At 40.2% G+C, this 17,629-nt stretch overlaps 1 protein-coding gene across 1 annotated transcript; it reads right to left on the bottom strand.

Moving 5' to 3' along the window:
- Nucleotides 1-10,808: 10,808 nt before the first annotated feature.
- On the bottom strand, nucleotides 10,809-13,329 carry LOC306881013 (GTPase IMAP family member 4-like). The gene is made up of 2 exons (XM_079434833.1): nucleotides 13,254-13,329; nucleotides 10,809-12,810 (listed from the first exon to the last, which is right to left on the bottom strand). Exons 1-2 carry the CDS (start codon nucleotides 13,264-13,266, stop codon nucleotides 11,438-11,440), a joined length of 1,386 nt encoding a protein of 461 aa, XP_079290959.1. The 5' UTR covers nucleotides 13,267-13,329; the 3' UTR covers nucleotides 10,809-11,437.
- Between the last annotated feature and the right edge of the window lie 4,300 nt (nucleotides 13,330-17,629).

Genomic DNA, 17,629 nt, shown 5'->3' with positions numbered 1-17,629 from the left:
GGTGTTGATAAAGAATCGCACCCAGCCCCTGGTCTGAAGCATCTGTGTGTAATACGAAGGGTGAGTCGAAGTTAGGGTATGCTAACACGGGGGGGCTAACAAGGAGAGACACGAGTTGGTCAAGGGCTTTCTGATGTTCGAAGGCCCACTCCACAGGGCTTCTGGATGGTAGTTGCGGACCTTTGCTTTTACCACGCACTACAGCTGCTTGTTCTGGCTTGACTTGTAGTAGCTCATAAATGGGCTTTGCTATCCTTGAAAAGTCCTGAATGTAGGAACGGTAATAGCCCAGGAACCCAGTGAGCTTTCTCACATCTCCAACTGTCTGTGGTGTCCTGCTGGCTAACGACCGCACTGCATCCAGGTCTTTGGGATCGATCCTCACTCCCTGAGCTGACACAAGACGACCCACGTACCTTACTTCCTGTCGAAATAGCTCACATTTCTCAGGTCTCAGTTTCACTCCATGTTGCTGGAGAGCTTGGAGTACTCTGCGGACCCCTTCCACGTGCTCGTCAAAGGTTTTTGCGTAGCAAAGTACGTCGTCAAGATACGGGAGACAGTAATCATCTCTCAAGGGACCCAACATCTCTTCCATGCTCCGCTGGAAGGCCGCGGGGGCATTAGAGAGGCCAAAAGGGATACGGACCCATTCATACAGCCCCCAGGGAGTAATGAAAGCAGTGAGGTGCTGGGAGTCTTTGGCGATAAAACCCTGATGATAGGCCTTTCCTTGGTCAAGGATGCTGAACCAGGAATAGCCTCCGAGTGTGTCAGTCAGGTCTTGTATCCTAGGTAAGGGATGTCGATCAGGGATGGTCTTCTGATTTAAGAGACGATAATCTATGCAGAGGCGGAGTGTACCGTCTTTTTTTCGGACGCAGACCACTGGTGCAGCATAAGAGGACTTGGATTTGACAATCCAGCCTTTCATGAGCAGATCTTGTACATAGTCTTTCACTTCTTTGAACAGTGGTTTGGGGACCGAAGAGTAGGCTCTCTGCACTGGAATCTCGTCTTTGAGGGTGATCGACATCTGTAAACTAGGAATACATCCAATATCATGACTGTCGTGTGCAAATACAGCTGATTCTTCCCACAGCATTTTCTTGACTTTCTCTTGTTCCTTATCACTCAGATGGCTGAGGTCCACAGGAGGCTGCCACAAGGCTGAAACAGTTTGAGCAGATGGTGTGGCCGCGGCACTGTCTACTACTACTCTGGGCCTAGAACTCTCTATTGAATTGGTCTCGATCACCCTAGCCACAGTCTGGACGCTACCCAGGGCTGTCTTCCTTGGTATAGTGACAGCATGTTTAGTGTTATTTTTCACTGGTATAATGACATACGGCCTCTTTGCAGTCTGTATTTCTAGTAGACCCTCCTCAATCTCAAGCTCTGTGAGATGGGCACTGTTTTCATCAGGTTCAAACAAGAGAAGGGGGTCTGACTGATCTGTAGCGGATGGGATCTGACACTTAACCCAGGCTACTTGTCCGGCTGGAACTGCAGTGTCATAATTGCCAGTTCTTAACAGTCTCTGATACATAGAGGGTTTGTCAGTCTGAATGAAGTTCACCAGCAGCTCAACTTTATCAGCAGGGACAGATATTGCATCAGAAAGGAGCATGGTGAGGGCTGGAACAAGTTCTGCTGGCCGATTCTGAATCACTTCCTCCAACACATTAAATCCAAGTAGTGGCTGTGCAAGAGGGATGCTACAGATGAGGAAAGGCACCATGATAGACTGGCTAAGAACACCATTTCCCCTGAAGCTGACTGCGATGAGGACCCAGCCATCAAAAGGGAGGATGTCTCCATTCACAGCATGTACTTCCAGCTTTTCTCCCTCATCAAATATTTCACTGAGTAGCCTAATAGGTGCGTCTGGTAGATACTTATCTTTCCAGCTTTTATCGATCATGCTCACCTGAGCTCCAGTGTCTAGTAAAGCGTTGACTGTCAAGCCATTAAGGTCACATCGCGCAAGGGCTTTGGCTCCTATAAACTTGGCCAGACGCCTACTTGTTTGGGTGGGTAGGGAAAAAGGGGGTTGGGGATTTACTTGTTCATTGTTTTCTTTTGGTCTCTGATTAACTAAACTTGTCTTCGTATGACTCTCAGAGTCCCATACGTTACACTTAGCACTGTGGGACTGAACATGAAGCCCGGTCACTGCTTGTCCCGTGGCAGGGACCGGCTCCAGTTTTCCGGACGCTTGGGCTTCTTCAAACAGCCTACTGCTCTGTGGCCGTCTTCACCACAGTAAAAACAATGAGTGCAACCTGGGTGATTCTGTTCGAGGCAATTGGCACAGCTATTTGATCTGGTTTTCTTTTGATCCCCTTTGACTTGGCAGTGATGGCAGGATTCTGAGTTTTGAATCTGCTGTGGCCGTTGCAGCAGTTCAACTTTATTCATTAACTCTTCTACTTTCTCAGTTAACTGTTGGAGTGCATCAGCCGTTGGCTGTTTATCTGGAGCATCTTTCTTTGTGCTACTGCCTTGTACTGCTGCAACTTCAAGCTCTGTGCTATGCACGCTTATTTGTTTCTGCTTCACAACTGACCCCAAACGTCTCTGTCTCTCATTCTCAGTATTTGTTATCTTCATCATTTGCTTTAGAATCGTCTCATCAGACACACTGCTGTCTGAGAGAAATGGTTTAAGTTCTCGACGTATGTCATTATGCTTATGGCTGAGGCCCTGATATATGGCATGAAGGAAAATGTCTTGAACCGTGTTTGCATTATATTTCACTTCTGTGTCAGCGTATTTTGACGCAAACAGGATCTTTTGTTTGAGTCCTATTACCCGGTACAAGAACTGTTGTGGAGTCTCACCGTCATTTTGTTTTGTGCACATAAGCTCTTGGAAAAGTTCTGTGTTGCTCCTCCCCCCTAAATGGGATTGCAGAAAGCCCTTCAGCTCGTCTATGGTCAAATCATCCTTGTGCATTAGCATGTCTTTAAAGTTTCCAGATTTAATGACTCTGAGAACGCCTCTCAGTATTTCAGTCTCACTGAATCGTTCTTTAACACCCTCATCGATTTGTCTGCATATGCTATTGTAACTTAAATCTGAGCTCTGATCACCGATCTGTCCACCTTGAATCTTGAACTCACGACGAAGCAGTGAAAGGTCCCGAATGGGGACGGCTCGGTCATATTTTCCGTGTGGCTGTTGTTCAAGTGTGTGAGTGTTGTGATATTGTTGAGTAGATTGTGCTGGTGCCGGCGTGAGGGTAGGTGATGATGTGGGGTTGTTTATGTATTGCAGGACTTTGTTGCTAAGCTCAGCGTAGCTAGAAAGCATTCTCTGTAACTCTGTGTCAGTGTTCTGTGTGGTTCTGACATCAGTAAGCGTGAGTGGGGGATTGGTGATTGGTGAAGGGGTTGCTACGCTGACCGCAGCTGTGTGGGTAGTATTAGGACCCCTGGCTGTCACGTCATCAGTTGTCAGGTTATCAGTAATTGTCACTGGCTGACCTACTGTCATATTCTCACTCAGTACTGGGGTTGACATTATTTTGTGCACATTACCTGCTTTAGGTTGAGCATAACGAATCTGAATGACATTATTCACAGTATCATTAAGCCCTAACAACACTGCCATACCTGAATCCTCAGATTCCACCAAAGTGTCACTGTTCATAAAAGCTAGAATGTACTCAAAGCAACTCTCTTCCTCGCCAACCTGAAGCTCGGATGAATCCTTCCCTGGCACAGGACCAACATTTTGGGCTAGTTGGAGAAGTTCATCGGCCGTAAGCATGAGTAGACTCTTCTTGATGCTCCACACCAAGCCTTTTCTCTCACCGTCCGCCATGACTGCTTTTCTCTCTTCCTCACAGTTGGTTGCTCTTTTCACCCGTAGCTTTTGGTCTGGTTCCACGTTTGCAGCACCGTCGTAACCTCACAGGCACTTGGTCTGGTGGAAGCAGGGCCTGTGTATCTGGGATGGTGGATGGTTGAGGTAGGTCGTAGCTTCGCGATCAGAAGATGAGGGGAAACACTGGCATCACGGATGTAGCACCCAATCTTCCTCTAACTTCAGGGCCTGAAGAGGTGCCAGCTCTTAGAACATGTCAAACTGCCGAGTCTGGTCGTGCTGGTAGCCTGCGCAACTGCTGCCGCTCCCCGTACGGGCCACCAAAAATCTGTAACGGGTACCGTGGCAACGGCACCGTGGTGAACAGATTGACTCCTGTAACACAGGAGAGAAACGAGGAGACAGTGTGTCAGGTTCAAGCTCTCTGCAGTAATTTATTCAAAAGTTTTCTTCAGCAAACCCATCTCTATTATTAAGAGTCATTTTGTTTCACATATTACATATTCAGTGTTCTTTTTAACATTACAATGAATTTCAGTGTCCATGTCAATACAAAATCCATAATAAAATACACCTCTGAGTACCAAATACATGTTCACTTACTCTTTGTGCTTGTATTCTACACTATTTATCAAACTGAAATGTAAAGACAATGGTAATATTCACCAGCTGTGTTTAGGATGCTTAGTAACTTCTATTTCCAGTATTTTATCAGTATCACGTTAATACAGTACTGCAAATCATGCTTAAAACTACTAAAGTGCTCCAGATGTAGCTGCAAACCTCATTTTAAACTGTAACCATTTTTGTCTGAACTCATTGAGAAAAACACATTTTCAACTGATGGTGGGAAACTAACATACAGTAAGCGAACCAATACTCGTTGACATTGCAAGCTCATAAAATACCTTCGTGAGCATTTATGTATATGGAAAAGTGTGTGTGTTGAGCTGACTTGCTCCCTAACGTAATGTGTGCGTTGCCAGTAGGCCGTTAATCTGCCGGACTGTGCCCTCTCGTTTCAAACTCGTTACAAACAAAATCAGAAACAGAGCCTAATGAAAACTACTTCACTGAAGCAGTTAACCCATATATAAAACACATTTTAGCATGGCTAAATTCTAGTTCTGAGATGTTTTTGTACATTTACCAACCTGTAACACAGGAGAGAAACGAGGAGACAGTGTGTCAGGTTCAAGCTCTCTGCAGTAATGAAAAACCCACAACTCGCACAGCTAAACCCGTCACTCGACTTCGCCCCTGCTGGCCCGGAGCAAACATTACACAATTCACTTTTTGAAGATGGAAAATCACATTAAAAATAAAAATCCTTGGAATACTTTTTTTCAAAAAGAAATACAACAACTTGTGTTCAAATAAAAACAATAATTCTGAATATTTTACATAACACAAAGATGACACTTTTGTGGTCATCACATATACCATGAAAAATACATGCATTATTTATATTTATTTATAGACATGCTTCATGTAAGATATATGCACATGTAAGATATGTATTTATTACTTTTATTACGCGGTTTTCACTTTGAGTCCACTAGATGCATCCACTAGAGGGACACAAAGAGCAGAAATGAACTGAAATCACAAATAAATTCCATTCAATATTAATTACGTAGCATGTGCAAAATGCGCAGGCCTATTTATTTCTTTGTCGTTTACAGCTCACTGTATTTTTATGACTGCAATAAAAACAACTAAAAAGTAAAGTCACTTAAAAAAAAACAAGCTTTACATATGAAGTAATATCTTCATCGATCAATAGAAATAAAAGGTATGAGAAAAGTCTGATGAGTATATGATGTCATGAAAATTGGAAATGCTTGGATTGAAAGCAGAGCACCACCTGTCCAAAAATCATAAAACTATTTTGTAAGGAAGATGTGGGTAAAATAACGGTAGTACAATGTTAAACCAAGAAAACTGCTGGTACAACAACATAGTTTTTATTGCATTTAGGCATTTCAAACAAACAACAATAAAACACAAAGCTTGAAGTGCAATTTCAAAGTTCAGGTAAATGCTTCATTGTAAACATGCTGGAGAAATTCAAGTCAAGTCACCTTTATTTATATAGCGCTTTTAACAATACAGATTGTGTCAAAGCAACTGCACAATATCAAAATAGGAAAATAGCGTGTCAATAATATAAAATGACAAGATTAAACACTCAATTTTCAGTTAAAGGCATTTCATTATTGAATTCAGTGATGACATCGTCCAGCTCAGTTCAGTTTAAATAGTGTCTGTGCAATAAGGTCGGCGATATCGCTGGAAATGAAGTGTCCCCAACTAAGCAAGTCAGAGGCGACAGCGGCAAGGAACCAAAACTCCATCGGTGACAGAATGGAGAAAAAACCTTGGGAGAAACCAGGCTCAGTCGGGGGGCCAGTTCTCCTCTGGCCAAACGAACCAGCAGTTCAATTCCAACTGCAGCAATGTCAGATTGTAAGGGCTCAACTGGTTCCAGTGGTCTTTCCCGATGGCTGTCTAAGTGGGTCCTCACTGGGGATCTGTCTCTGAGACTCATCTAGTTGTCCTGGTCTCCGCTGACGTTAAGGGCTGTAGAGGTCATCTCTGGGTGCTGATTCACAATCTGATCTGGATACAGACTGGATCTGGTTGCTACGGTGATCTCGGAATAAGAAAGAAACAGACTAATATTAGCGTAGCATAGACGCCATTCTTCTTACGATGTAACAAGTACATCGTGTGTTATGGGAAGTGTTCCCGGTTCTCGTTGACCTAATTAATGCTGCCTAATAATCCTTTAACAGATTTGAATATTAGAAGTGTATTAGTGTGTTATGTGTACGCCAGGTTAAAGAGATGGGTCTTTAATCTAGATTTAAACTGACAGAGTGTGTCTGCCTTCCGAACAGTATTAGGTAGATTTTTCCAGAGTTTGGGAGCTAAATAGGAAAAGGATCTGCCGCCCGCAGTTGATTTTTGATATTCTAGGTATTATCAAATGGCCAGAGTTTTGAGAACGTAATGGACATGGAGGACTATAATGCGATAAGAGCTCGCTCAAATACGGAGGAGCTAAACCATTCAGGGCTGTATAAGTAATTAACAAGATTTTAAAATACGATGTTTGATGGGGAGCCAGTGCAATGTTGACAGACCCGGACTAATGTGTTCATACTTCCTGGTTCTAGTAAGAACTCTAGCTGCTGCATTTTGGACCAACTGGAGTTTATTTATTAAGCGTGCAGAACAACCACCCAATAAAGCATTACAATAATCTAACCTTGAGGACATAAATGCATGAATGAACATTTCTGCATTTGACGTTGAGAGCATTGGTCTCAGTTTAGATGTAGTTTTAAGATGAAAAAATGCAGTTTTACGAATGCTAGAAACGTGGCTGTTAAAGGAAAGATTGCTATCAAACAGCACACCTAGCTTCCTGACTGATGACAAAGAATTTACAGAGCAGCCATCATGTGTTAGATAGTGTTCTAGGTTATTACATGTGGGGGTTTTAGGTCTGATAATTAACACCTCTGTTTTTTCTGAATTTAGCAGTAAGAAATTACTCGTCATCCAGTTTTTTATATCGACTATGCATTCCATTAGTTTCTCAATTTGCTGTGTTTCACTGGGCCACGAAGAAATACAGAGCTGAGTATCATCAGCGTAACAGTGAAAGCTAACACTGTGTTTCCTGATGATAGTAGTAGCTTTTTATTTAATTTTTTCATTGATATGTTTATTATTGAAATGTTGTTGTTATATACATGTGTCAATTTTATTTAATTTCTTTATTTTCTTAAATATGTGGGTAGATAGTATTTATAGAGTTGTAACTTTTTAGTTTTAGTTACTTTTTCTTATTTGTAAGTCGCTTTGGACAAAAGCGTCTGCTAAATGACAAAAGTAAAAGTAAAGTAAAGTAAGTATTTCCCAAGGGTAACATGTAACGCGTGAAATGTAACGGCCCCAGTACTGAGCCTTGAGGTACTCCATACTGCACTTGTGATCGATATGATACCTCTTCATTCACTGCTAAATTCAGTAAAACAGCAAGCCAGATCTTAAAACTGACACATAAAACACCACAATACTCCACTATTTAGTGCCATTTAAAACAACATAACAACATTCACCCTTAGTTTAAGATACTTTTGGAGGGCACTGTATATATATATATATATATACAGTGCCCTCCAAAAGTATTGGAACAGTAAGGCCAATTCCTTTATTTTTGCTGTAGACTAAAAACATGTGTTTGACATCAAAGGATGAATATGAGATGAGCGATTAACATTTCAGCTTTTATTTACAGGTATTTTCATCTGGATCTGATGCACAACTTAGAAGATAGCACCTTTTGTTTGAACCTACCCATTTTTCATGTTACAGAAAGTATTGTAACATGTGACTGACAGGTGTGTTTTGTTGCCCTGTGTGTCCTATTAATGGATTATTCAAACAATAAATAGCACTGAATGTCTGCGCTGTTTCAGATCCGTGCAGACTGCATTTATAGTTAGTTAGACGTGTAACCAACATGAAAACCAGAGAGGTGTCTATGGGTGAAAAACGAGCAATTGTGAAGCTGAGAGAAGATGAAAAATCAATCAAACCATTGCACAAACACTGGCAATAGCAAGTACAACCATTAGGAATCTCCTGAGGAAGAAAGAAACACACCTCAAATGGGTAGATCAAGAAAAACATCTGCAGTTGATGACAGAAACATTGTGACAGCTGTAAGAAAGACCCTAAAACAGCTGTTAGTGACATCAGCAACAACCTCCAGAGGGCAGGAGTGAAGGAATCACAATCTACTGTTCGCAGAAGACTTCATGAACACAAGTACAGAGGCTACACCAGAAGATGCAAACCACTCATTAGCGAGAAGAATAGGAGACGAGCCTCAAAAATTCTGGGACAAGGTTTTATGGACTGATTTTATGGACCAAAGTGATGGAAATATTTTGTCTGAGTTCATCAGGGGCAACAAGTGTAAGGTTTTAGACTGGCCAAGTCCATCTCCACACTTAAACCCTGTAGAGGATGCATTTTACCTGCTAAAGAAGAGACTGAAGGAGTAACCCCCCAAAACTGAAAGAGGCTGCGGTGAAAGCCTGGAAAAGCAGCACAAAAGAAGAATGCAAAGGTTTGGTGATGTCAATGGGTCACAGGCTTGATGCAGTTATTGAAAGCAAAGGATTTGCAACTAAGTATGAAGTCTTTTTCACTTTAATCTGTTAATTCTATCTGTTCCAATACTTTCTGTAACATGAAAAATGGATGGGTTCTAACAAAAGGTGCTATCTTCTAAGTTGTGTATCAGATCCAGATGAAAATACCTGTAAATAAAAGCTGAAATGTTAATCTCTCATCTCATATTCATCCTTTGATGTCAAACCCAAATGTTTACAGTCTACAGCAAAAATAAAGGAATTGGCCTCAGTTCCAATACTTTTGGAGGGCACTATATATATGAGCGATATCACACTGGTATGAGTATGATATTGCGAGGAGACTGCGGAGTCTCCAGGCAGGGACCAGCAGACTGAAGGACAGCTTCATACATCAGGCTGTTAGGAAGCTGAACTCCCTCCCGTCCTTGCCCCCCCTCCCCTCTTTTACCCCATGCAACACTGAACACTGATACCACGACCCCCCCCCCCCCCCAGCTCCCCACATCCCTGGGACCAACAACAACAGCCATCATAAAAGGCAATTAATTTCTAGGCAGTTCAGTGAAAAGTAAAAAGGCAGCGCTCTGATATACAGAATTAAAGTTATATCAAAATATAACATGAGGAGATTTTGCCCTCAGCCAAAACTATTTTCTCTTGAACAAGTAATAGATTAGTGAGACCAAAGACTGCCCATTAGATTTACCCAAAACTAATTATATCTCATGTTTAACCACTATAGAGACATCAGAGGCAGCGGTAAATTCCAGAAGATCTGGCCAAGGTGAGGCGCTCTCTCTGCGGGTTTATGAGCACAGAACGACCGCTGACGCCCTGGAGCTCACATCTCCCAAAACAGCTAAATTAATTTTAAAATAGACTTTATCTTTATTAACAAACAACATATTTGAAGTCTAAACAAGTACATTCTAACATAAAAAACCTCTTAAAACTATACATTTCGTGACACGTAAAACCAGTATTATTTCTAAAACTACATGTGGAGTGATACAAACGGTAAAACGGTACCTGTGTGATACTGGGTGAATATCTCATTGGAGGAAAGACCTCTCAGCCAATCAGATTCAAAGACCAGAAAGAATGGTTATTTATATTAATATATATTTTTTTTTACTGGACATGTTTCAGTAATGTTTGTATTATGTCCCACTTGTTTAACTTAGTTTTAAATAAATCACATTTAAGACGTTTGGACACAATTAATACATATTAAATATTAATGCAATGACAGGAGCAGCAGTGCATGACTGTTTGTGTTTGTTAGTTTGTTTCATGTGAACATGTTCCAAAAAAACTTTCTCTGAAAGGTAAACATTGTAAAGCCAAAAGTTGACGAGTAAAGGTTAACATCAGTGGAGCTGTGGTGTGGAGTGATCAGCTGCTCATCCCTGAAAACACACACAGACTGCAGAAATACACATCCTTGCTTTCCAATCACGTTCATACATCATAGGGCTTCTGTGTGACACGTACTTTAGGTGTTTCCAGATTGCTTTTTACTCACTGCACATTTTAAAATAAATAATAAAATATAAGAATATCTACAGCTACACAGCTGTGTGTGGCGTCTCTCAAATGATTCTGGACATGCTGCACTCAATCCAAAGATATTTTAAGTGTGAAATTAATCACAAACAAGCGTAAACAACTAATTTAGTGACTTAGTTTAAAAACCTATTGTTTTTTAAGCTTATTTCATAATTATTTAAGTGAATTTTATGAAATATAGGCTAATATACCTTACGTTACAACACAATATAAAGTCCAGAGACACAATATACATTGATATGCCTTCCCTTTATTTAGATTAATATAGTTGGATATAATCACAAAACTTAAAATAAGTAAAATAAGAAGCAATAATATAGAAACCAACTAAACGATATTAAATAAATGTGAAAAAACATAAAAATCAAGATATGGTGTCTCTCTTGAAACAACACACACACACACACACACACACACACATGCACGCACGCGCGCACACACACACATGCACGCACGCGCGCACACACACACACACACACACACACACAGATTCCTAGAAAAGTCAGATTAAATCCTTAGATTCTTCAGTACTTCACAAAATAAAGCCCAAAGTCCCCATACATGTTTGATATACCTTCTCATGTATAGACAAATATTGCAGTTTTCTAATCTTACAAACAGATAGGAAAAGTGTATGATCACAAAAAGCAAATTCGAGTTGTGCAAAAACAATGTTTGTTCATATTCATAACTATGAGAGAAACTTGCCGGCTGAGAACATTCCCTGTTAGCTGCAACCCTTCAAGATGAACTGTGATTTATAAAGTGGGATGCATTTAGGAAAATTCATGTATATGTTCACATGTCTTTGTAAGGCTGCTGGAGTTGTAAATTTATCTTGATTTTCAGTTGTGAACGGGTCACTGGATGGAGCAGTGGGTCAGGACTGCAGCTTTGGCGACTCCAGTGGCCACCCAAACAAAACTCCATCCTTCTGCAGCTAACAAGTTGGTCAATAATCCTGCTGCCAATCCGGCTTCCACCGCTGGAGCTGCAGGGAACAGGATCGCTAAGAGAGCAGGTGCAAATCCAGATCCAAGGCTGAGCAAATACATGGTCAACATAAACAGATTTTTTTTATTGCAATATAGAGAAAGTAGATTCGTCTGTCCTGCTTCACTCAGTCTCCTCTGCTCCTCTTCTTGGATCCAGATGTCCAGGTCATTCTTTTCTTTCTCTTCTTTTTCCATTCTTTCAATCTCCTTCTTCATCTCTCGTTCCCCTATTGTTCTGAGGTTCTCCTGCTCCTTCCTCAAAGATGCTCTGAACCATTGCAAATTCTGCTCTGCCTTCTTTATCTCCATCTGGATCTGGCCAATCCTGCCTTGTATAAAATTCCTTCTTTGTTCAGTTTCTTCCCTCTCTTGATTCATGGCAGCAATGAACTTGGCCCTCCTAAGATCAGCCATTTTTCTGACCTCCTCCTTTATTTTCCTTGTTCTTTCAGCTTGCATTCTCTCTTCTATTATCCTCTGGGCTTTCTGCATTGCCTGTGTAACTTCATTAGTGAAGTAACGATTCTCATTCACAGCCAGCAGTTTATCCACTTTCTGCAGGAGTCGACTCACTTGTTCTCGGTTTGTAGGGTTTGTGTTGTCAAAGGCAATGAAACGCCTCCCAAATCTCTCCACGAGGTCTTGAACTTTTGTATCTTGTCTTGAAACGAACCTTTCAATGGATTCTCCTCTAAGTCTGTCGGCGTGTGAGAAGATCAGGATGCTGTGATGAGCGATATCTTCATGAAACATCTCCAGAATCATTTGTACGGTGCGTTGCTGCTCCTCTGTATATCGTTCTATCGGTATGACGAGTAGAAACACATGAGGACCAGGAGAACACAAGGCCAGGCAATTAATTATCTCCCGTTGCAGTTCTTCATCTGTCAGATCAGTGTCAAAAAACCCAGGTGTGTCTACAAGAACAAGCTCTCGTCCCTCCACCGTTGCACATTCTCTCCTGCACTCTTTAGTGACTGAACTCATGCTCAATTCAGCATCAAATCGATCTTCTCCCAGGATTGTGTTTCCCGTTGCACTTTTCCCCGCACCGGTTTTTCCCAGCAGAACCAGTCTCAGTTCATTCAGAGCTGGATTTACTCCGAGCGGATCGCTGCCAGGTGAACCTTGTGAAATCATGTTGGGAGGAATTTGAGTTTGAGAAGGAGAACCAACATTTGTTGGTCTGTTTCTCTCATTTGAGCTTCTGTTGGACATCTGCCCGTGGTGACTTGCTCCTGAGGAAAAAATGTTTGTTGTTGAGAAAAATGACATTGATAATTATTTATTCTACAATTGTGTAGATTTTGTATAGAAGAGCTGATAAAATGTAAAAACTGTAACATGAATGCAATGTAAGTCGCTTTGGATAAAAGCGTCTGCTAAATGCATAAATGTAAATTTTAGGTTTCTCTGGTCATCCCAGACACTGTTCATTGACTTTAAGAGAATGATAATAATGCGCTTGCATTTTATTTAGTTTACTGTGTAAAATGCATATATTTAACAAAAAAATAGTATAAAATATGCATAACCAATACATCAAAGCTTTTTCCAAAAACAAAAAACGGATGTTGAATTTTGGCAAAATACAAGAACTGCCTCTGCTTAAATAAACATAATCGTCTAAATAAATGATACTTTAACGATTAAATACACGTAATAGGCTTAGTTACAGTACCTTGGTTGTACATGTCGTGTAGTCTGGTTTCTCAGCTCGCTGTGGGTTTGTGTCGGGTTTATAATGATATTGGACTGGTTTTGTGAGAGGCAGGACTTCAGCAGAAACGAAACTGGACACGACCTCAAACGATGATGCAACAGATGAGACTGGTACTGAGAGTATACCATGAAAAATACATGCATTATTTATATTTATTTACAGACATGCTTCATGTAAGATATATGCACATGTAAGATATTTATTTATTACTTTTATTACGCGGTTTTCACTTTGAGTCCACTAGATGCATCCACTAGAGGGACACAAAGAGCAGAAATGAACTGAAATCACAAATAAATTCCATTCAATATTAATTACGTAGCATCATGTGCAAAATGCGCAGGCCTATTTATTTCTTTGTCGTTTACAGCTCACTGTATTTTTCTGACTGCAATAAAAACAACTAAAAAGTAAAGTCACTTAAAACCCCTTAACTGTCACCATCCCCGTATACGGGACACCTAATTTTACTTCAATATATTACCATTAAATCCTAATTTAATCATGACAAACTATATCATTGGAAAGGTCCAAGACTCCTAAATAGATATTTTACCCCTGTTTGTTATTAAAAATTATGTAGGAGCAGTAATAGATTAATTTATGACAAGAGCGCACCTCAAAACATTTACACCATAATAGGAGCGCTGACCTTTGACACAAAAATTCTATTCGTTTCCTTTTTTTTCCTATCACATGTTTTAGTAAACATCATATATTATATATCATTTGAAAGCTTAAAATCTCAAAATTCCTGTGAAAACCGTTTTGAAATCGGATATTGCGTCACCATAGAAAAGGTACTTTAAAATCTTTTAGCGGACTTAGTGGGAGGAGTCATATTCTAAATGTATTACGGTCTTATAGAATCAAAACGTTTTATAATCTTGACAAAATACATATCATCGGAAAGGTCTGACTCTCAAGATTCCATATCTGGTGGTATTTCGTGATAGGAGTAAGAGTGAGAGAGAAATTGATCCATGTGTGACAGAAAAGCGCATAAAAAACTTCAATGGGGTTTGAATGGCACCCGGTGGCTGTTTGTGGTATAACCCCTAAACAAAATTGCATAGTAACCTCAATTTTTTTTATATCAACTTCAAATTTGGAACACAACGTATAGTATAGATCTGGAACTTCTTTAAGTCTGTCTAAATATCATAGTAATTGCAATGTCTTCTGGTCCATATCCTTTCCAGGAAGGTGTGCTAGACACTGATTAATGTAACAAAATACTATACATATTTATATATTTTGCTATTGTGTTGTGGAGTGACACTTTCATAAACTTTTCTATGCTCCTCTTATTATATAATGGTAAATATTACAATGTCATACCAGAACCACAGTAATCAGCAATAATGATAAGCCTAATACAATAATAATAATAAGGTCATATAGATCATAACACAGTCTCGGAGGTAAGAAGTGGATTATCCTTCACCTGAAATTTCTTTTCATCCTGAAATCAATGTTTTCTGCTTTCATAGTTACTTCAAATAAAGTTCCTATTCTCTTTAAAGCCAATTCAGATAATGACCTAAATATCAGCAAATGTCAATTTCCTGGAGCTTTGGCAAGTCTGGCAGGATGGAACCTGGAGAACTGAGTTGTGGGAACCGTTTAAGTAAAAAAATGCAGAAACACTGATCCTTTGGAGCAAAGACTGATCTGAAGTTGAAACCCAAAGTTCACCAAGAAATGATGGATCATTTGAGAGCATGCACCAATCCAAAAATCCCATTGGACTAAATAGCCCCTAATGTGTTCACTTAAGATGCTCATTAATAATAATTTCTGTCATTTCTTTTTGAATTTCACAATAATTAGGAACCACAGTTTCCACAAATCCCTTCAGTCCATTGGGATGTTCTCTGTTATTCTGGATGGCAGTGACTGTAACATTGAGCGTATTTTGCAGTACTAAAAACGTATTTATTTATACTTCAAAAAGAACAGAGTGATCTTCTCAGCTGCAACTCTTGCGTCATCAGAACAGGGTGTTCAACGCATCACTGTTTCCGTTTAATAAACGTTTTGCACCGTTTTTTCGGGGCTGAACGCAGCCCTGCTGTATACATTTATATTAAAATACTTCTTCTTTTTTATTGGGCATGTTTCAGTAATGCTTGTATTATTTCCACTTGTTTAACTTAATGTAAAATAAATCATGTTAAAGACCTTTGGACACAATAAATACATATGAAATATTGATGCAATGACAGGAGCAGCAGTGCATGACTGTTTGGTGAAACCTCTCTATTTATCTGTTTAGCTTGTTTCATGTGAACATGTTCCTAAAACACTTCGTCTCTGAAAGGTAAACATTGTAAAGCCAAAATTTGACGAGTAAAGGTTAACATCAGTGGAGCTGTGGTGTGGAGTGATCAGCTGCTCATCCCTGAAAACACACACAGACTGCAGAAATACACATCCTTGCTTTCCACTCACATTCATACATCATAGGCCGGGGCTTCATGTACTTTAGGTGTTTGCAGATTTGTTGCTTTTTAATTTCAGTGTCCATTTGCACTGGAGAAAACACTCACTGCACACTTAAGAATAAACAATAATATATTATTAACATAAGAAAATTATTTAAATTACAGTTACAGTTAGCCTACATAGAAGGCATATATATATATATATATATAAATACAGAATCTGAATTAAAATGTGTTTGATTGAAGCCTACATTTCAAAATTTTGTGTCATAAAATTTCTTGTTTTTAAGCAAATGTTGAATTTAGCCAGAGACAGGCGTGCTCAGAGCTGTCATATATCACAACTTTTCAGTGTTTTCAACCACATACTGTTTATTTTAGGATTCAGACATATAAATTCACACAAGAACTAAAAAGACAATACATTTAGAGTTTGTAAAATACACACTGATGTCTATGGAAGAGGTAATAATATCCTTTCCATTATAATTCAACACGTTTTATTTATATCAGATACACATTGTGTAAGTAACTTTAATGTTTACTCTATTCTTCTCCCAGTTCACCAGCCACTTACTTTTAAGTATTTCAGGAGAAGTGGATGAATTCAGGTGTTGTAAATGCAACAGATCCGATTCTCTGAACTGCGTCTGCGGCACAAACTAACATCGCGCATACAGCTCAACTAACGCGATCGGTATAAAGGTGCTTAAACAACAATACACTTCCACTTGCATGTATTCGACAATCGGAATATCAGATATTTCATGCCATAGCTAACACATTTGTGAATATTCTGAATAAAAAAGCGCTGTTGCTGCTGCGGTGTGTCACGTGACAAGCAATGACGCGTCACCATGGAAACCATAAAGTGACACATTCTAAATAAGGGTCGCCTTGAAAGGTGGGGGGGGGGGTCAGCCAGATTATTTTAAAGTTATGTGTGAATGGGTTATATGTTGTATGCGATCTAATGTGATCAGTGACTCAAGCACTGATGGACCAAAGAGCGCGCATTTCGACATTTGCCGTAAAAACTTGAAATATAAATTCTCAGAAAATGCATTTAATACCAATTAAACGTCTGTTTATATACTCCATTAATAAAGGAGTCCAGACATTGGAAAAATATCAGTCCACATGCGTTTCATATTTAACATGAGGGAAACAGACATGCATGCATGCGTGACACAAAAAATCTTTAACTTTTAGGTAGCAAAATATTTTTTAGTAATTCTGTCAATTACACTAAGGTTAGATTTCATTGAAGGTAAATTGGTCCATTGGCATATAGGTCAAACCGCTCGACCGATGATGCCATCGCCACTGCCCTCCACCCAGCCCTCACACATCTGGAGAAAAAAGACTCATATGTCAGGATGCTGTTCATAGACTTCAGTTAAGCATTCAACACAATCATCCCTCAACAGCTCACTCACAAACTGGTCCAGCTGGGGCTCAACACCTCTCTGTGCAACTGGCTGTTGGACTTCCTGACCGGGAGACCTCAAGCAGTACGGGTCGGCAGTAACACATTAAGGCACCATCACACTGAACACTGGGGCCCCCCAAGGATGTGTGCTGAGCCCCCTCCTCTTCACTCTGCTGACCCACGACTGCACACCGTCACACAACTCTAACCTGATCATTAAGTTTGCGGATGACACAACTGTGGTGGGTCTCATTAGCAACAGAGATGAGACAAAATACAGGAGCGAGGTGAGCCGCCTGGCCGGGTGGTGTAGTGACAACAATCTCTCTCTGAATGTGGAGAAGACGAAGGAGATTGTTGTTGACTTCAGGAGAGTACACACTCAGCATGCCCCTCTGACCATCAACGGTGCGACTGTGGAGAGAGAGAGTAGCACCAAGTTCCTGGGTGTGCAC

Source organism: Barbus barbus, assembly GCF_936440315.1.
Source record: "Barbus barbus genome assembly, chromosome: 15".
Classification (NCBI taxonomy): Eukaryota; Metazoa; Chordata; class Actinopteri; order Cypriniformes; family Cyprinidae; genus Barbus; species Barbus barbus.
The sequence above is the reverse complement of the archived record's forward strand: the minus strand, read 5'-3'. Positions and strand labels throughout refer to the sequence as shown.